Source organism: Medicago truncatula, chromosome 6, assembly GCF_003473485.1.
Source record: "Medicago truncatula cultivar Jemalong A17 chromosome 6, MtrunA17r5.0-ANR, whole genome shotgun sequence".
NCBI classification, from domain to species: Eukaryota; Viridiplantae; Streptophyta; class Magnoliopsida; order Fabales; family Fabaceae; genus Medicago; species Medicago truncatula.
Genome location: NC_053047.1, coordinates 39,988,826 through 40,013,893, shown reverse-complemented (window position 1 = coordinate 40,013,893; position 25,068 = coordinate 39,988,826). Strand labels below are relative to the sequence as shown.

Here is a 25,068-nt window from a genome sequence, read left to right as displayed (position 1 = left end):
AAACCCGAACCGATCCAAACCGACTAATATGGTTCGGTTTCTTTTTTGAAAAACAGTCAAAACTGAACCGAACCGATGAAGATTTCATGGGTTCAAACATTTTTTGACCAAAAACCGATCCAAACATTGTACAACTGAAGTTGTCATGTTATGTCTTTCATTTTTATCAGGTCAAGTATACAACTGAAGTTGTCGTGTCGTGTCTTTGATTTTTTTATCAGATCAAACACACCCTATAAGTCTATACTCTTGTTTTAAATTGCCCGGACGGTTAGTTTAAACTCATCAGTGTAGTCGATCATTAGATAAAATATCAATTAAGCCCACTTGGGTTGGCCTGGTGGTATTGACTTGGGGTCTGGGAGTGTGCTCCTTCTCAAGATCTCATGTTCGATTCTCTTCAGTGTCAATTTAAATGGACTAGTTTAGCTTCTTCAGAAAAAAGATAAAATATCAATTTTTAAAATAAAATAAAATGAAGAAATTTCAGATTTTTTTCATTTTTAGTTGAGGTTTCATTGTCTATGAAACATGCTTTTATTGCATCATTTGATGTTATTCATCGAACTTGAATTCAATTCCTAATTAATTCAGACAAAAATCTACAATTAATTTTTCCATTAAAGGTATTACCATTTATATTTGAAACTAAGATTGGGTGTAATCAATCAAGCAATAATAGTATCTGAAACCATCACAATGAACTAAAAAAAAAAACTACTTATTGTGAAAATGAATTATTTGATTATCATTGGGCATTGATCAAGCAAATATCCCACCTTAATTTGTCTTGATTCCACCATTAAAAAATTATCCTTACAAATTACAAGGTTATACGTATGTATCAAAATGTGACATCACATATGAAAAACTATTCGAAAAAGACAAATATGTTAAAAATATGCTAATTTTGTCTAACGGTGTACACTGCCAAAACATTCCAATATGATTGCAATACGACATTTTAATTGGAAACTTAACAAATACATTCCATTAATGTCAGAAAATTAATTTTTTTACCAGTTTAGTGAAGATAATGTTGGGACAAAATTGAAAAGCATATACTATGTAATAAAATCAAATTCATAAATTAACAATTCGTGTACGATATCTTTGTTAATGTTCAAAAAGGGATCCAGCTCTGCAAAAATATTCTCATTGATCCTAGTTTCTTTAGATCTTGACCGTCAATTGCGTTTCTTAATAGAAAAAAGTCATTGAATTGAACGGCTATAATTTAACTAGATCATCTTACCATGCTTCTTCATAAACATCAAACAAAACTTATGCAAGGATTTTTCTCATTTCTCATAACATGTATGTGTTCCAATTCTCTTTTGATATTGTTGTTGAATAAGATTTATCAACACCTTTGTAAACATTATTTAAACTTAAAGATTTGTATGTTAGAATTACCTATCAATATAAAGACTTTTTGTTGTTTTTTTTAGGAAAGATTTTTTGTTATTGAGTAAAGTTTGTTTGAGTGAACTAAGTATCACCGCAATGACATAAATTAATAATTCAATTTGAGTTAAATTTTAATAGATGGCAAAGTTATTCCTCAAAAAATAAAAAGTTGTTGTATTTTCACAATTGAACTTAAATCTGTGTTCCTAGTTAAGTCGAAAAAGATCATTAACCATCTCATTTAAAATCTCATTAGATGTGAAGTTTATAACCACATTGATAAACTCTTTAAATCTAGAGACTAGTTTTTTTTAAGGAGCACAATTGAGCTTTTGGACGAGGAGATCCATACTTATGAGTAGAATTTACTAATTTTATAGATAACTTTGAGATAAGTTTCAATAATTCAATAAACTATTATCATAATATATTAGCGATGAAACACCCATAATTTTATACAGAATATACTTACTTATACAATCAAAAAAGCATTTTTTATATTCCCATGAGCTTAGCTCAGTTGGTAGGGATATTGCATATTATATGCAGGAGCCGGGGTTCGAACCCCGGACACTCCACTTCTCCACAATTAAATTGTGTGAGCTCTAGCCACTAGGCTACTTGACAAAAAACAAAAAAAAAAGCATTTTTTACTTATGTTTTTCAAAAAGTTTATTGTACATTCATTTAAAATTTATTGTAGTGCCAAAGAGTGTAAAAATTTATTAAAAAATTGTGGATTTACATTCAATAAAAACTTTTAATATGAGAGTTGAATTAATGATATTCATTATCTATAAATAAATAATTGATTTCTTTCTTTCAAAAATAAATAAATAATTGATTATTATCATGTAAGGTACTAACTAGTTTATTCGACAAAGGTAAAATTATAAATGATTTATATGTGAATTTCAATCATGTCTTGTCTATCACTTTGTCTATAAATCACACTCATACAAATAAAATAATAATTTTTTGACAGAAAAATAAAATAGGTTAGGACTTAGGACACACATTAAGTAAACAGTCAATGCTTACTTAAAACTTCCGATTAAGACAGCTAATAACAGTCATTAAAAAACACTTAAACCCACACTCCTAAACCGTTAATCAAGCTTAATAAACAAAATCCAAAGGTCATTTCAGTCATTGTACAACACTAATCACAAAATTAATGTATAAAACTAAGTCATTAATCTTTCTTCTTTTTTTCTTTCTTCTTCTTCGTCTTCTTCCACTACTTCGTTCTCTTTCTCTGTGCTATTACTTCGCGAATATTCGATTCTCACCTTCCGAGTTGAAGAATCGTTCACTGATTCGAATCACCGATCGATCTTCAACTATGCTTGACGGCTTACTCGGTCGTGGATTCGCCGCGAAATGGTTCGATTTTTTTTTATTTCTAATTTTTGGATGGTTTTTTTGTTTTTGCATGTTTATTTTCTTTCTGATGCAGAAATATTGAAAATGTAGTTATGATTCGGTTTTCGTCTTTTTTTATTTGGTTTTTTTTTTTTTTTTTTTAGTTTTGAAGTAAATCGTTGAAATATTTGACGAAGAATTGTTGATTAATATTTGAATGATGTTTTGTGTTTTGCATGCTTGATTTAGTTTCTGATTAAGAAAATTTGAATGAGTTTGTTAATGTATTTATGATGAGGTTTTAGGTTTTTTTTCTTCTTTGAATTTTGAAGTAAATCGTTGAAGAATTGTTGATTAATATTTGAATGATGTTTTGTGTTTTGCATGCTTGATTTAGTTTCTGATTAAGAAGAATTGAATGAGTTTGTTAATATAGTTATGAACTTATGATGAGGTTTTTGATTTTGATTTTTTTTTGAATTTTGAAGTAAGTCGTTGATTAAGTTGACGAAGAACCGGATCGATGTGATAAGGAGGAAGAGGAAAGCGACGGAGAAGTTTTTGAAGAAGGATATTGGTGATTTGTTAGTGAATGGATTGGACGTTAATGCTTATGGAAGGGTAATTGCTACTTCATTTTGTTGTTTTTGTTGCATTTGTGGATTTATTTGTTTGAGATTTTTATTACTCCCTCCGTTCCAAATTGTATGTCGTTTTGAATATTTCATACATATTAAGAAATGCAATTAATATTGTGTGGAAAAAAGATATTATGAGTTTTTTTACAAAATTGTCCTTAATAAATAACATGGGAAAGATAAATGAAAGAATTGAAAGAAGAGATAGTAATAAATAGTTAAGGTTATAATAGGAAAAGTAACATTAATGTTGCATTGGTATTGTAAAGCGACATATAATTTGGGACAATTTTTTCCCCTAAAGCGACATACAATTTGGGACGGAGGGAGTATGAGATTGATTGATATAGTTATGATGTGTTTTGGTTTTGCTTGATTTTATTGTGTTAGTCAAAGAATGTAGAATGGATTCTGAATTCTATGATGTTTTGGTAATTTGAAACTTTGTTTATAATTAGAAATATTTATGGATTTGGTTATGTGAGATTATTATATGGAATCGATTGATATAGTTATGTGTTGGTCTCGATTGATTATACTGTTAGTCAAGGAATGTAGAATGGATTATGATATATGTTTTGACGATTCGAGACTTGTTTTATTCGTTTATAATTAGAAATAGAATGGAATTTGAGGGAGATGAGATTGGTTGTTTCACTATGTTTTTTTCTGTTTAAATATCGATATAGTTTTGTGACTTGCTGAGTTTTGTTCTTGCTTGATTCTACTTTTAGTCAAAGAATATACAATGGATTATGAATTTTGATGATGTTTTGGCGATTTGAGACTTTGTTTAATTTGGTTTATAATTAGAAATAGAATGGAATTTGAGTGAGTTGTTTTTTTCCCACTGTTTTTGTTTACTTTGTTTAGAATAATCCACTAAATTAGTCCCTATTAAACTGTCAAGTTTTGGTCCCTATAATTAACCACTTACTATCAATTAGGTCCTTATAGTTTAACAACTTACTAAAAATGTGGTCCCTATATTTAACCACTTACTAATACTATCAATTTAGTCCCTAACATAATCTAAGAAGGATTAATATGAGTAAAATTTGAAGTCAGGGACCCTTTTGTAATAGTCATAATCTCAGTGGCCTATTTGAGAGCACCCTACAAAGTCATGGACGGATTTGTTAGTCTTTTGTTTAATGTATTGGAAATATGAATAACTTATCTGCAGTGATTTTTCTTTTTGAATCGATAGAGACCTTAGGACTTGTGAGAATTTTAAATTTGGTTAAGATTACTGTGTTTGCAACACACTATTTTCTTAATTTAACTTGGATCATATTCATGAGATGGTTTTACAGGCTGAAGGACTCATTGCCGAGTTAACATTGACATCTTGTTATGATTTTGTTGAGTGGACCTGTGATTTTGTGTTGAAGCACCTCTCAGTGCTGCAGAAACTGAGGTATAAATCAATTTTAATGGTTATGCTTTAGATGTGGATGTAACTTTTTTTATTTCTCAGGGGTGTTTTTTTCCCTTCATTTGAATCATGGCTGATAATTGATAAAAGCAACATACCAGGCTTCATGTGTCTATTATAATTGCTCAGGCAGGAAAGTAGATTGTATTTTTATGTTTAAATTTTTGGAGCATGAAAATGAGTAATCAATGGATGATCATACTGGGCATCAACTACTGTATAGAAGTATGAAAAACCATCTCTTATAGAAATTCAAAAGTCATATGGTCTTACCACTTCCTTTTGTTGGTTGTTTTCTAATTGAACCTGACTTTTCTCCTTGTCTTCCTATGTGAATTTAGTGTTCCATTTCATTTGCTTTTTTAGTTTTTGTTATCAAATAACTTGCCATTCTAAATCACTATTTATGATTTCAAAATTCACATTAGTAACATTTTAGTGTGTTGGATAATATAAAAGCATTCTTTCTTACTAAATCTTTCACGTTATCCTGTTGCAACTTTACTTTCTTGTATTAAATAAAATCAAATGGATCTCTGGAGTTCTCTTTTGTTATTTATTCATGTTGGTTGAAAACAAATTTAATATTCATCAGTACTATAAGTATATGTGTGCGTGTACAGATATTACATGTTTCTAGCTAAATATAGCTCCGGGTATGTAGTCTCCATACATATTGTAGTGCACTTCTGCATACAACTTTGAGCAAATAGGCTTTCTTATAATTGGAATTTCAACTCTCAAGGTTACACAATTGAAATTATGCACGTAGACTCTATCTAATTATAACGGATAATTTTCATCATCTGAAATAATTTTCATCATCTGAAAATTATAAGAATAATGATTGATGGCACGCCTGTGAAGGACAAAAATGTGAAAGAAAGGCCCAAAATTATTCATTCCCTAGGTAGAAAAAAACTTAATGTTTTGATGTCATATGATGGCATACACGTACAATTATTAAAATAATGATTTATGGCATACATGTGAAGCACAGAAATGTGAAAGGGTGACAAAAGAGTTGTTTTCTTAACAAGAGTGACAAAAATTATTCATTTTGTAGTTGGTATAAATTTTACTGTTGCAATATTATTATTATTTGTCTTAATTATTTTGAGCTGGTCATCTGAGTATTGGTCCTAACACTTTCTGTATTCTCTGTAATTCTTTTGAGTTTTGATACGAATGGAACAGGAGTGTCATTATCCAATAGTTCATGTGAAATACTGTAGTTGACTTTCTTTTGTATACTGATGTGCATTTTCTGACACATGTAGTGGCTAAATATCCCTTAATTGACGTAATTAAGTTGTTTCAATCTTTTACAGTGGATGCCCTGAGGAATGCAGAGAAGCTATAGCTTGTCTGATTATTGCCGCAGCAAGATTTTCTGATCTACCAGAGTTACGTGACCTTCGGCAAATATTTCAGGAGAGATACGGAAACTGTCTAGATTGTTATGTCAATCAAGAGGTCACTCTCAATTTTTTTCTTATATCATTACAATTATACATATTTATGACTTACTCCTGAACTGACTGATTAAATTGCTACTTATCAGTTTGCTGCAAATTTGAATCCAAAGTCTTTTACCTTGGAGCAGAAGGTTCGCTTGATGCAAGAGATTTCTTCAGAGTTTCAAATAAAGTGGGACTCCAAAGCTTTTGAACTGAGGATGTCAAAATCCTCTGCTAAGGTGTTGTCCTCAGCCTCTTTTTACATTTTTCTATTAGTCTTGTTCATTACATTTAAAATTTTCCCAATTCTTGATATAGTTAATGTTTTCCTCATTATTTACATGATTGATTTAGTCCTCGAGGTTTTTATTTTCCAGTCTGGAAACCATTTTAACATATACTTATATGTTTGTGTATATACCAATACCAATACCAATAAAATACATTTGCTTGTGCAGGGCCACAATACTCATAAATCTGACCATTCAGTTGGGAAACCATTACAAGGCAAGGCTGAGATTTTGTTAGATAAAAGTCCTGATCAATCTAACGGTGGGCACAAATATCGGAATGGTAAGGAAGCTGCTGTCTCAAAAGCAGATGAAAATTATCTTCATCCCAAATCTAAGCTCCCTGAAAAAGGATTCAAGCCAATCACTAGGTATGATGAAGTCAATCTACCGAGGGATAGCCACGGCAATCCGTTGCCAGGAAAAGAAGAGCTTACTTCTCAGAAAGGTGTCTATTGGAAGGAGGGTAGTATGCTAAAACCACCAATTGGATGTTCTTCTCAGGATAAGAGAGTGCACCAATTTGACGATGGTTCTGATTTACATGATAGAAAGGGGAATACCACCCGTGTGAGAGAAACCCCGGACACTGCCACTGCTAGAAAGTCTCCAAGTCATGCGGGATTTCATTCGAAGAGCAATTTGAATGAGCCATTTGCTGTTAATCATGGTGGACTACCTGATCTTGATAACTCTCAGAGAAAAGTTCAAAAGGATGAAACTCCTAAGGTAAAGCCGTACTACAGTAATGGCATCCCACCACCTTATGTAAAACCTAATTCTAAACTCAAGACGAGCACACAAAGAACTGAATTAGCATCTTCACATATTGACAACGATGGCATCCCAACAAATCCTTCAATACATCAAAAGTCTGATGCTGCTTCTACTACAGAGAGAATCCGATCCAGTTTGGATAATTCTGAACAGGATGTGCAGGCCTCTAGACATGCTCAACCGAGTAAACAGGATTATGAGAAAGAATCTGCTGTTCTTGGAGAGGCCAGAGAATTTCCTATATTAAAACAAAAATCTACGAGGCGGAGGCACTCGAAATCACGGTCTACACACAATGATGCCAATAAAGAAGATGCTGAAGCTGCGAGAAAATCAAAGAGCAAGAGACGAGACGAATCAAAACGTGGCCTACAAATTTTGTTTGACGATGAGAAACATAAAAAAGATGAAGAAGAAAGGGTAATAGACAGATTGCTGATCCATTATAGCAAAAAGCCAACCATCTCCATGCCCGAGAAAGCAAGAAGAAGGTCTAAAAGTCGTCATGCACACCAAATGGATGATGGACCTGATAAGACACCAGATATCATCCCTCGTGCACCTCGATCAGTTTCTCTTCCTCATGAACAATCACAAGAGATGGAAATCAACAAAGTGTTTACTCGAGCTGCTTCGTTTCAGCCCGATAGAGCAAAAGAAGCTCGACATGTGCATCCCAACTTACCCGATTATGATGATTTAGCTGCTAGGCTTGCGGCCTTGAGAGGAACATAAGGGAGAGAAATAATATACATGAATAAATACTCTTTTTTTACCAGCATAATTGTGTGATCGTTGTGTTTTAATCTGATGTACTGTTAGGGTATTGATGAAGATTTTACATGGTGATGTTTTGATAATTTGATTATAAATGTTGACTATTCTAGAGCTGAAATATTATCAGTCAGCCATGGCTATGCCTATGTTGGTGGTGTGCAATTGTTCAGTCACCATTTTTTTTTTAAACCTTGTATGAGTGTAAAAGTGTTCTCGGCAGAAATTGACGCCATTCTAATTTTCTACTCCATTTTTACCAAGTGTGTGTAATTGTTTAGGATAAACAACTTAGTTGAGACTTATCTTCCATTGTGTTGAAGTTCTTGGTGCTTTAGATTCTTCAGTTTCATCAAAACCTTTCATAATTGTGCATCCACTCATTGGCTTCTCGTCATGAAGCTTTTGTGGTGAAGCTTTTTGGTGCTTAAGAATACCAAAATAAAAAATTCATCATCAAATATTTGCAACTAACTTTGCAAACATCAAATAACCAAAGTTCCCGGCCTAAAATTGGATAAAATACTTGTAAATATCATACAAAATAACGGATAAAATACTTGCAAATATCTACAAATAACCAAAGTGAAAGACCCTAAATTAACTAAGGTTATGACTCAAAAAATTTCAATTGCAGAATGGTCTGTTTGGATTGGCTTATTTAGAGTCAAAATTAAAGGTTATAACATTAGGCCACCTATGTCTGGTAATAGAAGTCAAACTCAGGTAATTATAAGATAGGGAAATGTTAACTTGTGCCTTTAGGGCACAAGATTACGATCTTAAAATAGAAATAAACAATAAATATTGTATTGAAAATATAAATTTTTAAGCTGTTAGGATTATGAATGCACAATTTTCAATGTTAAATTTCTTTATTTAGTTTCTTATCTTGTGCGCCCTTAAGGCACAAGTTAGTAAGACCCTATAAGATATTAGCCAATCTCCATACTATGTTGGCCATTTTTTTTTTCCGCTCATACTTTTATATATCTTTTGTATGATGAGGGAAATAAATTTATCTCTCTATGTCTATGTATCTTTTACCTTGAAAGTAATTAAGGTAATATATGTATGATTGAAAAAATGTGACGGGATATATTGTATGAAGAGTGTAAGAAAGAAATTCATTCCATACTCATCATTGAAAACTGCAGAAGATAAAGGAAAGGTCTACTTGTTTTGTTTTGGAATGCCCATAATAATTATAACAAACTCAATATATTTTTTGAATACTTTATTCAAAAATAGTTAGAATGCATGAACCGGGGAGATAGCCATACTCTCCCGTCCTGCCAATTACTCATAAATAAGTTTTGACATCAGCCTATAATAATATGTACAAATAGTTTTGCAACATAGTATCATTTTTTAAAATCTTTTAATGTAACAATAATTATTATTTGAATCAGATGTACATTATATAACTAATGCTACATATTTACTCCATAGACAATACCCTATATTTTTATAGGGTTAATAGAGTTAATTAAATAATAATTCCTATAAATATTCATAATTTCGTTTGGGTTAATAGTGTTTTACTCCCTGCAATATTGGTCATTTTCGGTTTTACTCCTGTAAAATATTGTTTTTGGATTTCGTCTTTGTAATTTGAAGATTTTGGTTTTGGACCTTCATGAATTTTGACTGTACAAAATCGAATATTTGACAGATGGTAAAACGAAATTTGCTCAAATTAACAAGGGGTAAACCGAAATTTGCTCAAATTAGAAGGGGGTAAACCTAAATTTACTCAAATTACAGGGAGTGAAATTTTTCATGAAGGTCCAAAACCAAAAAAAAATTCAAATTACAAGGATGAAATTAAAAAAAATATTTTACAGGGGGAAAATCGGAAATGACCTATATTATATGAGGGTAAAGCACTGTTAACCCATTTTGTTTTAGTCGCTACAAAATAAAATCACACTTTTTAGTTCCTGTGACATTTTTCTTTAGTATTTTAGGGACCAAAAATGCTGACGTAAAATTTTTACAGGGACTAAAGATGTTGATGGAAAATTTTGCAGGGACTAAAAAATGTGATTTTATTTTGTAGGGACTACAAATAAAATTCTGAATATTTATAAGGACCATTTACTTAATAAATCCTATTTTATATTTACGGTAACAAGTTTTTTATTAATAAGGTAAAGTATCCCACTCAAATTGGCACAGTAAATAATCGAATCAGAAACTTTAAGAAGAAGTAAATTTTAAGGACTCAAGTCATCCGCACGAGGCCAACCCAAATGGGTTTGGTAATAAGTTTTTCTTAATGAGAAATAAATAAATTTGTCACTCTTTACATCACATAAAAAGTATATATATGTTACATAAAAAAACAAAAAAGCCAAAATAATATAAAAACATAGCATCATAATGATGTATGTATTGTTATGAGGAAAATGAAGACTACAGCTATTATATTCAATTCATTCATCTAGTGGACAAACTGACGGAAGAACAAAATATCATTTCCATTTTGAATAACAATATTAATTGCATGTTGGCCAATGTCAGAAATCATCAAATTGCTTGCATGGTTGGTCTTATATATACCACTATAAAGTTATGCAATATTCATCATCCTTCATTATTCATAGGTTCATTGGAAGTTCAAATAATTAGAGCAATGGCTAGATTGATGGTGCTTGCATTTTGTATCCTCATGTTGCTGAATATTATTGCAAGTGTTCCATCATCTTCAGCTGCTCGATTATTAGGAAACAACAACAATGTAACCAAAATTAAGAGTTATATGTTGCAAAATGGACTTGGTCAGACACCTCCCATGGGGTATGACGGATCCATTGTTCATTCAAATATATCCATTTTTTCTTTTATGATTCTCACATAAAAATGCACATAATTTTCTCCAATTAAATACATGAAAGTATATAGTTTCCTAATCAATTATATTTATGATGTTCAGATGGAATAGTTGGAACCATTTCGGTTGTGATATAAATGAAAGTTTAATCCGAGATACAGGTATATATGTTTATTATCATTATTATGATGTTCCCTATTATTTTTACAGTTTAAATATATTTAATTCAATTGAAGTAAACAATATTGATTTATCATTTCAGCTGATGCAATGGTGTCAACTGGACTTGCTGCCCTAGGGTACAAGTATATCAATTTAGGTAGGTGGCAAGTGGCAACTACAACGATCATTGCTGCTACCATACTTACTCTTTATTTTGTTGACGAGTGAATATTTAGTTGATATTTTTTTTAAAGTTTCTTGTAGAGAATTTTTTAAAAATATTAATGTATTTTTTTTATTATGTGTAAAATATTATATAGACATTATTTATTTATGAAAACATATTTTAATAATATAAATTTGCATGTTTTTTTTTCTTCAGATGATTGTTGGGCGGAACTTAATCGAGACTCACAGGTATTTAATATATATCTTAAAAAATCCATTGATTTGTATGTTTATTTTCTTCATGTACTTTTATGTGTATTTTAAAAAAATACAGGTTAAGTGAATTTAAATTAATAGATTAATATATATATTATAGTGTTTATATCTCTGACAAGTTAAATATGTTAGGGAAATATGGTTCCCAAGGCTTCAACGTTTCCTTCAGGAATCAAGGCTCTAGCTCATTATATTCACAGGAAAGGCATGAAGTTGGGAATTTATTCAGATGCCGGGTATCGACATATTAAATTTTATTTCATGATCATGAATATGATTGTTCAAGCATTATTTATGATCACTTACAATTGCTATGCAGAAATCAAACTTGTAGTAAACGTATGCCTGGATCACTAGGACATGAAATACAAGATGCCAAAACATTTGCTTCTTGGGTAAACCATATATACATACATTATTTGAAAATCATTTTTCAATTTTATCAACATTATATTCTATTTCTAACCTTATGTTGTTAACCAATATTGGTTCAAATTTTTCTTTAGGGAGTCGACTATTTGAAGTATGATAATTGTGAAAATAATGGTATAAGCGTTAGAGAAAGGTATTTAATTTATTTTCTTCAAATTAAAATAGGTATATCAACATACTTAATATTTTGTAAAAAATAGTACTTACTAGTTTCATACGTTGTGTAAATCAGGTATCCACCAATGAGTGAAGCCTTATTAAAATCTGGAAGGCCAATCTTCTTCTCTATGTGTGAATGGTGAGCTGGATTGGTGATAATGTTTCTCATACATAATTGATATTTCATTTTATATTTCATTATAATTTCTTTTTTGAAACATAGGGGATGGGAAGATCCTGCTACATGGGCCAAAAGTGTGGGAAATAGTTGGAGAACAACAGGAGATATTGAAGATAACTGGAATAGGTAAAATTAATATGATAACTCACTTATTTTCTTCATTTTCTTCATATTTTTTTTTTCATTTTCTTCGAGTAAACTTAATATTATAACTGGAATAGTAAAAAAAATCAATTATTTTCTTCATTTTCTTATATTATGACCAACTAACTTTATTCCATCCCTTAGCATGACTTCTATAATAGATGTAAATGACAAATGGGCATCTTATGCTGGACCTGGAGGATGGAATGGTAATTAATTAACCTCACTAGTAATGTTATGCATGTTAAACTTAAGATCATTACAAGTACATCAAACTCCAATATTAATTCCTCGTATGTGTCATTAATGTTTGGATATTAGATCCTGATATGCTTGAAGTTGGAAATGGAGGCATGACAACAGAGGAATATCGTTCCCATTTCAGCATCTGGGCATTAGCTAAGGTGCATGAAATAATTTTTATATACCTATTGTTGAGACAAAGTAATATGTCATTAGTTTGTTTTTTTTAACTATTTTATTGGGTTTAAATAGGCCCCTTTATTAGTTGGTTGTAATATTCAAGCAATGGATAATATCACGTATGAATTGATAAGTAACTCTGAAGTTATTGCAGTAAACCAAGGTAAGTAGACTTTCTTGAAAGAAAAATGTATTAATTTCTTCAATAAAGAATGCTTTGAAACTTACACGTTTCTTGTGGTATTGCAGATAAACTTGGAGTTCAGGGAAAGAAAGTAAAAAGCAACAATGATTTAGAGGTGACATTATTATCTTTCCCTTTATATTTTATGGTGTTTAAGTTTGATTTCTCACAACTTATAATGATACTAAATTTGTTTAACTTTCAAATCAATACATGGATCTAGAGCAGGCTGTGATAAATGCAAACTAATGCAACCTTATAATGAAATCATTTGTGTATTATATACATACATATGCATGTGAAAATTGTCTCATAGTTCTTACATACAACTTCTTACTAAAAATTATATGGATATAGGTATGGGCAGGTCCTCTCAATAATAACAAAGTAGCAGTGGTCTTATGGAATAGAAGTTCATCAAATGCAACAGTAACTGCATCTTGGTCAGACATAGGTCTGAAATCAGAAACTATAGTTGATGCAAGAGATTTATGGGAGGTAAGAGAGTTGGTTAGGCTCATTTTTCATTGTATTGTGCAAAGCAATTTAAATTCATATGGTTTTGATGGTGTGTAATGATTTTTGCAGCACTCAACACAATCAATGGTTTCGGGTGAAATCTCTGCTGAGTTAGATTCACATGCCTGTAAGATGTATGTTCTGACACCTAAAAGGAGTTAATCTATGGTGCAAGAGAATAAAATAAATAGTGGTTGTTATTTTTTTACATGTATTGTATCAGCGAACTATTCACTCATTCATTGATCCTAAACGGGGACAACAAATAAAGGAATAGAAAATATTTTTATCTTGAAATGTAAAATTAAATATGCAAGTTGTGATGTCCACATGCTTTTAAATGTATTTGAAATTAGATGCAATATGGTCCACTTAACTTTGATGCAATCGGCTATTAAAATCTCATTCAACTCACTTTTAATCAAAATCAATTCTCTTAAATTCAATTCTATCAAAATCAATTCTCACCAATGTCAAATCAAACACACACTTAATTAATTAAGTTATGGCTGGTTCTTAGCATTGATATTTATTTATTTTATAGCAGGGAGGGCCTAAGCCCGGTGTTAACGTTGATTTTAGTTATGATAGTAAATCTATCAACATCATCGAAAAATGAATATTTAGTGAGATTCTTGAACAAGTGAAAAAGAAAGATTCAACACATTTAATGCATACATTTCAAGAATGGAGCGTGTTTACCATTAAATTTTCATATTATTTTATGAAAAATAACAAATTTCATGATGAAACACAAATCCTAAAAGAAGCGGTGATCATGAAAAATGCTAGCAACATTTACTTTTGAACACTTTATCTACCCACTCTTTTATTGGATGGAATACATGTATGTCCCGCCACTTTGTGTGGGTGCTATTTCCAAAGTGTAGATTCACAATGATTTAAATCAATAAAAGAGTGAGTATTAAAGAGAATGTTTAAAAGAGAATGTTGCTAACATTTCTCATGATCAGATACATCTCTAGGAAGCACCCAAAGAACCGGTGTATCCTAGGTGTGACCCAATTATCCAAAACAAGAACTTTATCTATCCGGCTCATTACCACCCCATTTGAGTGAAGCCAAGTAAATTTCCAACCTAAAGGATTTAAATCCTCTTAGTCCACTTCCACCAAAAAAATTATCAAAGATTCATTTCACTAACACGGCCACCCAATTATGTAAATTAAAAACATACAAATTTTCCACTTGAAAAACACTGAAATCAACATATAAGAAAAAGGTATCCATGAAACATTATCTATAAGAAAACAACAAAGCCATTAAATCTTTCTATGGCATGAGAAGTTATAACACCTAAAGAAGATACTAGAAATATCTTTATAAAAAAATCTTGTTCTCCAAAGAAAGTTCTTACATGTTCAGGGTTTAGGTCCAAAATTCTTTGTATCAATGGTTTTGCTCCCACAAGAAACCAACAAGGCCATGAAAACTCTAACTTCTCGATCTATAAAGGAAGTAAGAAAAAGCCAAAACCATTAAGAAAAATCTGAATTTCCTTTTCAACAAATGTCTTCACTACAAAGGAAGTAAGGGTGGCTCCCCTTCTGAGTTTGATCCTAAAGCATTGTTTTCTTTTCTCTATCACTACTACCTTTTGTTTCTTAAGTTAGTGCTTGAATTTTCCATAGCAAGCAACAAATCTGACAATATCTTACAACAAATTTGCATTAAGGAGATTAGGAGACTAAAAATGTTAACAAAGGATGCCAATAAATAACAAACACATTGGCAAAGAAATCATTAAGAAATTGAAAATCTTTCAATATTTCCTTCACCACAACCTTCAGATTTCTTTATTTATAGATGATACTTTCAAAATAAAGAACGTAACAGGTGCCATGACACAAGATGTAAGCATGTGAATGTATATTCCATATAGACAGTGATAGAGGAAATTTAGACACAAATATGTTCCAATGACATAATAGTACGTACATCTGTATATTGCACTCAAAACTGGTTGAATTTGGTGTTCTTTGATTAAATTGGTTTATAGTCATTTTTGAAATGATATTAATTGATTATTAGTCTGGTAGTAATATTTCTGTTCAAAATGTAAATACTCTTATCGATCACACTATTTGAAAATAAGAAAAATAAACTTTCAAGGTTGAGTAATCGAGTTCTGCCATTCAGACCTTATCCTATTGGATCATTGAATCTAACATTACTTTTGCAGTAATTAAAGCATTAACATAATTAGTGATACCGTTCTATATGATTGTTAGCTGCTAAAGCTTAGGCACTAAATATAGTCCCACATTGACTGAATAAGCAAAAAGATATTGTTTATAAAGTTTGAAGGGTCTCCATAGTATAGAATGATAAAGTGGTAATATGAAATATGAAATGAAAGTTCATTAATCCATTATTGTCATTTATTTTGTTATTATGATTTAATGTTTTATTTTTGAGAAAATAGTCAATTTCCCTCTTGAAATTGCATAACGTTAATTAATTTATCCCTTCCGTCAAATTTTTCTGTTAACTAAATAACATTTACTATCTACTAAATATCATATAATATATTATTATATATTGTAACCAAAAAAAATATAATATATTATTATATATAATAAATAAAAATACGAAAATGAATAATTCATATCATATACTAATAACATATAAGAATTACTAATATTATATACGAATAGTAATGAAATTGCAAGAATAAAAATTGCAATAAATATCAAACTATTTACTGTTATGATCAAATACCCCCCTGAAATTTTTGCACTTATGTGCAAAATGCTCCTTAAACTTGAAAATTTATATATTTTTTTTATCCTTAACTCAAAAGATATTAAAGGCAAACAATTAACAATTATTGATCATATAAATCTTTATGAAATGTATGTTTATGCAGCTATTGGTAATATAAATCTTTATGAAAGGTTTACTCATGTGTTTTAAATATATACATGTATAGAAGACTTTTTTTTTTTACACAAGTTGGTAATTATGTTAGAGTATGCAGTCATAAAGTACACAAGTCTTTGATAATTGTGTGTCCATAAAGAAAAATCATAGGTTAATATCTGTAGAAGGAAGAAGAAACAATGTTTAGGTTTGTGAATTTGCAACTTAATTAATGATATAATTTTTATAATGCAGGAAATGTCATATCTATTAGCTGCGACATGTTTAATTTTTTATAATGCATGTTAAATAGATTTGTAAAAAATTTATCTTGCTCCTTGTTCATAAATATGAAATATGAATGAAAAGGCTGCACATGACAAAACCATGATTTCTTTGGCATATATTCATTCATTTTCTTGTGAATAGAATTTTTATGACAATAGATACATTATACTACTTGAAGAACTAAATGTATGATTTTTGGTAAGAAAAACAATCTAAATTTTTAAGTTTAGGGGACATTTTGCACATAAGTGCAAAATTTCAGGGGGGTATTTGATCATAACCGTAAACAGTTAACAGAAAAATTTGACGGAGGGGTAAATTGATTAATGTTATTCAATTTCATGGGGTAATTGAAGTTTTGTTAATTTCAGGAGGGGTAATTGACGAAACTTACAATTTTAGGGGGGAAATTGACTATTTACTCTTTATTTTTTAAAATAAGTTGGGTTTTGTCATTTTTTATTTTAAACTCGATATCCGTTTCAAAAATGACTAATCCGAGGGGACCAATCCCACCGCCCACTTGCTGCTGATTGGGGGAAGGAGTATGAGAGTGAAGAGTTAGATTCTGATGATCCTGATTTGAGTGGTGATGAGAGAGCACCTGCTTATGATGTATTTAACCCAGTCCACTAACCAAGGATTATGTGTTCACAGTTGGGATGGATTTTAAGAGTCTTAAAGAGTTCAAGGATATGGTGTAAGAGAGTGGTGTGTATTAAACGGGATCAGATTAAAATATTAAAAAATGATATAAAAAAATAAAAAAAATAAAAAGGTGTAGGATAGTGTGCAAAAATTCCAAATGTCTTTTTACAACCTTTTGTAGTAAGGTGGCCTACAGTCATTCATTTAAATTAAAGAAATGGATGAGGACCACACATGTACTAGGGTTTTAGAAAACCGTAGTGCTGATGCAAACTTTATTACCAAATATGCCCTTGATAAGATGAGGACCTCTGAGATGAAGGTTAGTGATATAATGTCAGATCTGAGAACACACAAGTCAGTTGGAGTGTCATTTTACATAGCTTGGATGGCAAAAAAAAAAGGCTAAGGAACTCATAGAATGGGATGCAAGGAAACAGTATACCTTACTGTGGAGGTATGCAGCTGAGCTTTAGAGGGTGTCCCAAGAAAATAGGTGTAAGATAAATGTTGAAAGATTGTCCTTGAGTGTTCAATACAAGATTCATTCCTCCAAAACAGAGTGAGAAACCTAAAAAAAAATCATATGGCCTTTATGTCTTCATCTATTAAGCCAAGTGTTACAGTTCACACCACTAATAAATCACACACATCAATAGAGCCAAATGCAAATGTCAACATTGTGGTTCACACATCAAAAAATGCACACACATCTGTGAAGCCAATTGCAAATGTCAACACTGTGGTGCACACATAAAAAAATGCACACACAGTTATCAAGCCCTCAGCTAATGTAACCACAGCTGTTAAGCCACCAACTACTGTCATGAACAAACCTGGTATTCACAAAAAGCCACCAAGAAAACCTTTTGTTAAGACCTTAGATGTTGTTAGGGCCATTGTGGAGCCAATGGTGAAAGTGAAAGCACCTGTTAGGAGGAGTGGCAGAACTTTCTGAAAAATTACTGCAATCAAAAATGGTCCAGGGAAAGATATGGACAACCCATTTGAGGTGGTTGATGAAGAAGTTACAGAGGCAACTAGCTCAGGGAAAGATGTTGCTGAAGCTGCCCCAAGGAAATTCAGAGATGAAGGTGGAAGCTGCTTGGCCTTGTTAAGAAGTGTGGAGAATGTGAAATATATTTAGTGCTAATTATGTAACTTATGTTACTTGTGTTTTGTGTTTGGCTAAGTCCAACTTATGTTACTTGTGTAAGACTACTTATTGATGTGTGTTTTATTTTGTGATTAGCTTGACTAAGTCCAACTTTTGTAACAACACTTGTTGAATTGACATCACTTTGTGATTTGTTTGGCTATGTCCAACTTTTGTAAGACTATGTATGAAACATCTGTTATGGATGAATGGATGTGTTTTAAGTATGTAAGTATTCAAGTATTATAACTTATGTATTCAATATCATTACAAGCCTCTGAAAAACATTGACACAAACTAACAAGGCATGTTTTCATTCATAACATCACTTTACATAATAGGGAACCACTTAACATCAACACAACCCAACATTACAGGTTCCACTTACACCATAACACAACATAACATTACATTACACCATAACATAACACAATTAACATCAAGCTTAGAAACTACATAACATTACTTCTTACCAAAGATCAACCAACTAGCTATTATTATCCACTTAAGTCATTCAACCTTCTTCTTCTCAGCCAACACCTTCATTTTCCATTTGTCTTTCTTCTTCTCCCAGATTTCACCACAATTGCAATGTTGGTTTGCAGACCTTCCAGACTTTGCAGACTCAGCTTCACGAATCACAGGTGCAGACTCTGCTTCAGCTAAATAGCAATGAGTCATTGGTCTGGTTGCTGGACCAAGTTCATCATCCCAAATCCACTCATTACAGGTTTTGTACTTTTTCTACATACCAAAGCATTTTCCAATGTTATTCACTGTGTTTACAATACGATGCAAAAGGAAAAAATCATAAAACTTACTTGCCAATCGCGACATCTCCAGAACCTTTTGCCTTAATTCTCCAAAGTCGTTGCTATGTAAAGAATCATCGGCTTCAAGGTAAACAACGACACATTGGAAGCATCCCTCGAGATGTTGGCAATGAGGGAGGGGGAAACTTGCCACCATTGAAGTAGGTTTCATACGACTCCTTTGTTGAGGTGTCAGTAGACATTTTCAATGTTGATGAAACAATGGGGGTTTTGGGTTTTTGACAATGGAGAAAGATAGGACGAACTAGATTGAAATGAAGAAAGAGGACGATCTGCATGAGAAGAAGGAAGAGGAGGATCGCGGTGACAGAGAAGAGAAGAGGTGGGTTTATGAAGAAGATGGATCAGAGGGTATTTTTGTCATTCCGCTTTGGTCTCAGATGAAGAAGGGCAATTTCGTCCATTCCCATGCACATATGGATGACCTGTCAAGTGAAAACCAATTTAACAGCGCCACGTCAGTAAACGGATGAGTTGGCAGTGATTAAGTTGGTCCAAAGACGAAATTTTAAATGATTAACAAATGCAAGGGTAAATTGTCAGGATTAGCGATTATAGGGACTAATTTTTAAATGACGCCTAATTGAAAGGACTAAACACATCATTAAGCCTATAATTTATCAACTAAGCCAATATAGTATAGAATGGTGATGTGATATGACTTGAAATTTCATGTTTTTTTAAGGATGAAAGTTTGTGTCATTAAGCTCATTATTCTATATTATTATTATTTAGTTTTTTTTTTTTTTAGAATAAAAGTTTTAGGTGAGTTGAGTTTCAGGGATAGGTCTCAAGGCCCAACAAAACAAGATGGTTCAAGAGCCTAAATGCATCAGCCAGAATTTCAATTGCAAATTTAGTACATAACATTAGGCAGCCAATATTTTGCACTATAGTATCAGTTTTTAAAATCTTTTAATGTAACATAGTCAATATCCTTTATTGTATTTACAGTAATAAGTTTTTTTTTTTTTTCTAATAAACTAAACTATCCCATTGAAATTGACATTGTAGAGAATCGAACTTAAAACTTTGAGAACAAATACACTTTCAAGGACTGAAATCATCATCATCAAACAAACCCAAATGGCTTGGGAATAAGTTTTTCTTAGCTTATGAGAAATATAAAAAAATGTCACTCTTTACATGACATAAAAAGTATATATACGTTAATGAAGATTCTATTGTTTTGCCACAAAATGACAAACATAAAAAATAAAAAAGCCAAAATAATATAAAAACATAGCATCATAATGATAAAGGCAGCTATTATATTCAATCCATTCATCTAGTGGACAAACTGACGGAAGAAACTAATATCATTTCCATTTTGAATAACAATATTAATTTCTTCTTCTACTTGTTCTCTTACACCTTGAATGCATGTTGGCCGATATCAGAAATCATCAAATTGCTTGCATGGTTCTTATATATACCACTCTAAGGTTATGCAATATTCATCATCCATAGGTTCATTGGAAGTTCAAATAATTAGAGCAATGACTAAATTGATGGTGCTTGCATTTTGTATCCTCGTGTTGCTGAATATTATTGCATGTGTTCCATCATCTTCAGCTGCTCCTTTATTAGGAAACAACAATGTAACCAAAGTTGAGAGTTATATGTTGCAAAATGGACTTGGTCAGACACCTCCCATGGGGTATGACGGATCCATTGTTCATTCAAATATATCCATTTTTTCTTTTATGATTCACACGTAAAAATACACATAATTTTCTCCAATTAAATACATGAAAGTACATAGTTTCCTAATCAATTATATTTATGATTTTCAGATGGAATAGTTGGAACCATTTCGGTTGTGATATAAATGAAAGTTTAATCCGAGATACAGGTATCTATGTTTATTATCATTATTATGATGTTCCCTAAGCCATTATTTTTACAGTTTAGATATATGTAATTCAATTGATCTAAACTATATTGATTTATCATTTCAGCTGATGCGATGGTGTCAACTGGACTTGCTGCCCTAGGATACAAGTATATCAATTTAGGTAGGTGGCAAGTGGCAACTACAACGATCATTGCTGCTGCTATACTTACTCTTTATTTTGTTGATGAGTGAATATTTAGTTAATAATTTTTTAAAGTTTTTTGTAAAGAATTTTTTTAAATAGTAATGCATTTTTTTATTATGTGATTATATAGACATTTATTTATGGCTTAATTGCACTTTTGACCCCCTATCTTTTCAAAAGTTGATTTTGACCCCCTAACTAATTAAAATACAAAACAGCCTCCGATGTATTGGATCTTTGGCAGTTTTGACCCCAAGGCCACTTTTGACTTAGTCTTCGCTGACGTGGCACCCACAATGGTCAACACGTGGGTGCCACGTCAGCGAAGACTAAGTCAAAAGTGGCTTTGGGGGCCAAAACTGCCAAAGATCCAATACATAGAGGGCTGTTTTGTATTTTAATTAATTAGGGGGCCAAAATCGCAACTTTTGAAAAGATAGGGTGCCAAAAGTGCAATTAAGCATTTATTTATAAAAACATATTTTAATAATATAAATTTGCATTTTTTTTTCAGATGATTGTTGGGCGGAACTTAATCGAGACTCGCAGGTATTTAATATATATCGCCTTTAAAAAAAATTCCATTAATTTGTATGTTTATTTTCTTCATATACTTTTATGTGTCTATTTTGGAAAAAAGATATAGATAAGTTAAGTGAATTTAAATTAATATATTAATATTTCGTAGTGTTTATACCCCTGACAAGTTAAAGATGTTAGGGAAATATGATTCCCAAGGCTTCCACGTTTCCTTCAGGAATCAAGGCTCTAGCTCATTATATTCATAAGAAAGGCTTGAAGTTGGGAATCTATTCAGATGCCGGGTATCAACATATTAAATTTTTTGTAATAGTGACTATGATTGTTCAAACATTATTTATGATCACTTACAATTGCTATGCAGAAATCAAACTTGTAGTAAACGTATGCCTGGATCATTGGGACATGAAATACAAGATGCCAAAACATTTGCTTCTTGGGTATATCACATATACATACATTATTTGAAAGTCATTTTTCACTTTTATCAACATTATATCTTGTTTATAATCTTATGTTGTTAACCAATACTGATTTAAAATTTTCTTTAGGGAGTCGACTATTTGAAGTATGATAATTGTCACAATAATGGTATAAGCGTTAGAGAAAGGTATTTAATTTATGTTCTTCAAATGCAAATAGGTATATCTACATACTTAATATTTTGTAAAAAAAATAGTACTCACTAGTTTCATACGTTGTGTAAATCAGGTATCCACCAATGAGTGAAGCCTTATTAAAATCTGGAAGGCCAATCTTCTTCTCTGTGTGTGAATGGTGAGTTGAATTAGTGATAATGTTTCTCATACATAATTGATATTTCATTTTCTATTTTATTATACTTGCTTTTTTGAAACATAGGGGAAAGGAAGATCCAGCAACATGGGCCAAAAGTGTGGGAAATAGTTGGAGAACAACAGGAGATATTAAAGATAATTGGCATAGGTAAAATTAATATGATAATTCACATTCTCACATTATACGATGTCTCTTTTTGCATAATAATTGAATCATGAAAGAAAAGAAAACCAATTATTTTCTTCATTTTCCTATATTATGACCAACTAACTTTATTCCTCCCTAGGATGACTTCTATAATAGATGTAAACGATAAATGGGCATCTTATGCTGGACCTGGAGGATGGAATGGTAATTAATTAACCTCACTAATAATTTTATGAATGTTAAGTTTAAGATCATTACAAGTACATCAAACTCCAATATTAATTCCTCGTATGTGTCATTAATGTTTGGATATTAGATCCTGATATGCTTGAAGTTGGAAATGGAGGCATGACAACAGAGGAATATCGTTCCCATTTCAGCATCTGGGCATTAGCTAAGGTGCATGAAATAATTTTTATATACCTATTGTTGAGACAAAGTAATATATATGTCATTAATTTGTTTTTTTTAACTATTTTATTTGGTTTAAATTAAATAGGCCCCTTTATTAGTTGGTTGTAATATTCAAGCAATGGATAATATCACGTATGAATTGATAAGCAACTCTGAAGTTATTGCAGTAAACCAAGGTAAGTAGACTTTCTTGAAAGAAAAATGTATTAATTTCTTAAATAAAGGGTGTTTTGAAACTCACAAGCTTCTTGTGGTATTGCAGATAAACTTGGAGTTCAGGGAAAGAAAGTAAAAAGCAACAATGATTTAGAGGTGACATTATTTTCTTTCCCTTTATATTTTATGGTGTTTAAGTTTGATTTCTCACAATTTATAATGATACTAAATTTGTTTAACTTTCAACTCAAAACATGGATCTGCAGCAGCCTACGATAAATGCAAACTAATGTAACCTTATAATGAAATCATTTGTGTATTATATACATACATATGCATGTTCTTGCATACAACTTCTTGCTAAAAATTCTATGGAGATAGGTATGGGCAGGTCCTCTCACTAATAACAAAGTAGCAGTGATTTTATGGAATAGAAGTTCATCAAATGCAACAGTAACTGCATCTTGGTTAGACATAGGTCTGAAATCAGAAACTATAGTTGATGCAAGAGATTTATGGGAGGTAAGAGAGTTAGTTAGGCTCATTTTTCATTGTATTGTGAAAAACAATAAATTCATATGGATTTGATGGTGTGTAATGATCTTTGCAGCACTCAACAAAATCATTGGTTTTGGGGAAAATCTCTGTTGAGTTAGATTCACATGCTTGTAAGATGTATGTTTTGACACCTAAAAGGAGTTAATCTCCGGTGCAAGAGAATAAAGGAAGAGGAAATTATTTTCATCTTGAAATGTAAAAATAAATGTACAAGTTGTGTTGTCAATGGACTTTTAAATGTATTTGCAATGAGATGCAATCTGGTCCACTTGACTTTGATGCAATAAGCTTTTCAAATCTCATTGACTCTAAATATAAAGAAGTAAGTTATGTCTGGTTGTTAGCATTGATTTTGACAGAAAATATATCAACAACAATAATGAATATTTAGTGTGAGATTCCTGAACATGTATAAAAGAAAGCTTCAATAGGTTTAATGCATACATTTCAAGAATGAAGCCGTGTTCGACATTAAATTTTCGTATTACTCCCTCCGTCCCAAATTGTATGACGTTTTGGGCATTTCATACGTATTAAGAAATGTAATTAATTTTGTGTGGGAAAGGGATATTATGAATTGTTTTACAAAATTGTCATTAGTAAATGATATAGGAAAGATAAATGAATGACTTGGAAGAAGAGAAAGTAGTAAATAGTTAAGGATATAATAGAAAAAATAACATTAAAGCTTCATTGGTATTGTAAAGCGACATACAATTTGGGACAAATTTTTTTTCCAAAGCGACATACAATTTAGGACGGAGGGAATATTTCATGAATAAATAATGAATTTAATGATGTAACACAAATTCATAAAAAAAATAAAAAATAAAAAGTGAATCAATCACATAATCTTAACTCAAAATAAAAATTGAATGGATTCTTAAAGGTATAAACATAAATTTGGAGAAATAAAATAGACTTGATAACTTTAGTTGGAAAAGATGCTAGAAATATAATATAAAATGC

At 31.2% G+C, this 25,068-nt stretch overlaps 3 protein-coding genes across 3 annotated transcripts; all 3 read left to right on the top strand.

Moving 5' to 3' along the window:
* Positions 1-2,628: 2,628 nt before the first annotated feature.
* Positions 2,629-8,415, top strand: LOC25496909 (uncharacterized). Its single transcript, XM_013597625.3, has 6 exons — positions 2,629-2,796; positions 3,264-3,396; positions 4,730-4,833; positions 6,183-6,327; positions 6,416-6,550; positions 6,770-8,415. Exons 1-6 carry the CDS (start codon positions 2,756-2,758, stop codon positions 8,111-8,113), a joined length of 1,902 nt encoding a protein of 633 aa, XP_013453079.1. The 5' UTR covers positions 2,629-2,755; the 3' UTR covers positions 8,114-8,415.
* A 2,346-nt stretch (positions 8,416-10,761) lies between these two features.
* Positions 10,762-14,023, top strand: LOC25496908 (alpha-galactosidase). The gene is made up of 15 exons (XM_013597624.3): positions 10,762-10,954; positions 11,091-11,149; positions 11,251-11,307; positions 11,533-11,567; positions 11,727-11,830; positions 11,914-11,989; positions 12,101-12,159; positions 12,259-12,324; positions 12,409-12,492; positions 12,655-12,719; positions 12,832-12,914; positions 13,006-13,096; positions 13,183-13,232; positions 13,475-13,615; positions 13,706-14,023. Exons 1-15 carry the CDS (start codon positions 10,791-10,793, stop codon positions 13,796-13,798), a joined length of 1,227 nt encoding a protein of 408 aa, XP_013453078.3. The 5' UTR covers positions 10,762-10,790; the 3' UTR covers positions 13,799-14,023.
* A 6,920-nt stretch (positions 14,024-20,943) lies between these two features.
* On the top strand, positions 20,944-24,381 carry LOC25496906 (alpha-galactosidase). The gene is made up of 15 exons (XM_013597622.3): positions 20,944-21,104; positions 21,241-21,299; positions 21,406-21,462; positions 22,001-22,035; positions 22,207-22,310; positions 22,391-22,466; positions 22,578-22,636; positions 22,738-22,803; positions 22,888-22,971; positions 23,111-23,175; positions 23,288-23,370; positions 23,471-23,561; positions 23,648-23,697; positions 23,923-24,063; positions 24,152-24,381. Exons 1-15 carry the CDS (start codon positions 20,944-20,946, stop codon positions 24,242-24,244), a joined length of 1,224 nt encoding a protein of 407 aa, XP_013453076.3. The 3' UTR covers positions 24,245-24,381.
* Positions 24,382-25,068: the final 687 nt, after the last annotated feature.

Coding starts and splice junctions, on each gene's coding strand:
- LOC25496909 (XM_013597625.3), top strand. CDS start 2,756: ATGCTTGACGGCTTACTCGGTCGTGGATTCGCCGCGAAATG. Junction 3,397..4,729: donor ACGTTAATGCTTATGGAAGG/GTAATTGCTACT, acceptor ATGGTTTTACAG/GCTGAAGGACTCATTGCCGA. Junction 6,328..6,415: donor ATTGTTATGTCAATCAAGAG/GTCACTCTCAAT, acceptor GCTACTTATCAG/TTTGCTGCAAATTTGAATCC.
- LOC25496906 (XM_013597622.3), top strand. CDS start 20,944: ATGACTAAATTGATGGTGCTTGCATTTTGTATCCTCGTGTTGCTGAAT. Junction 21,463..22,000: donor ATACAAGTATATCAATTTAG/GTAGGTGGCAAG, acceptor TTTTTTTTTCAG/ATGATTGTTGGGCGGAACTT. Junction 22,637..22,737: donor GGTATAAGCGTTAGAGAAAG/GTATTTAATTTA, acceptor TGTGTAAATCAG/GTATCCACCAATGAGTGAAG.
- LOC25496908 (XM_013597624.3), top strand. CDS start 10,791: ATGGCTAGATTGATGGTGCTTGCATTTTGTATCCTCATGTTGCTGAAT. Junction 11,831..11,913: donor GGAATTTATTCAGATGCCGG/GTATCGACATAT, acceptor ATTGCTATGCAG/AAATCAAACTTGTAGTAAAC. Junction 12,325..12,408: donor TTCTTCTCTATGTGTGAATG/GTGAGCTGGATT, acceptor TTTGAAACATAG/GGGATGGGAAGATCCTGCTA.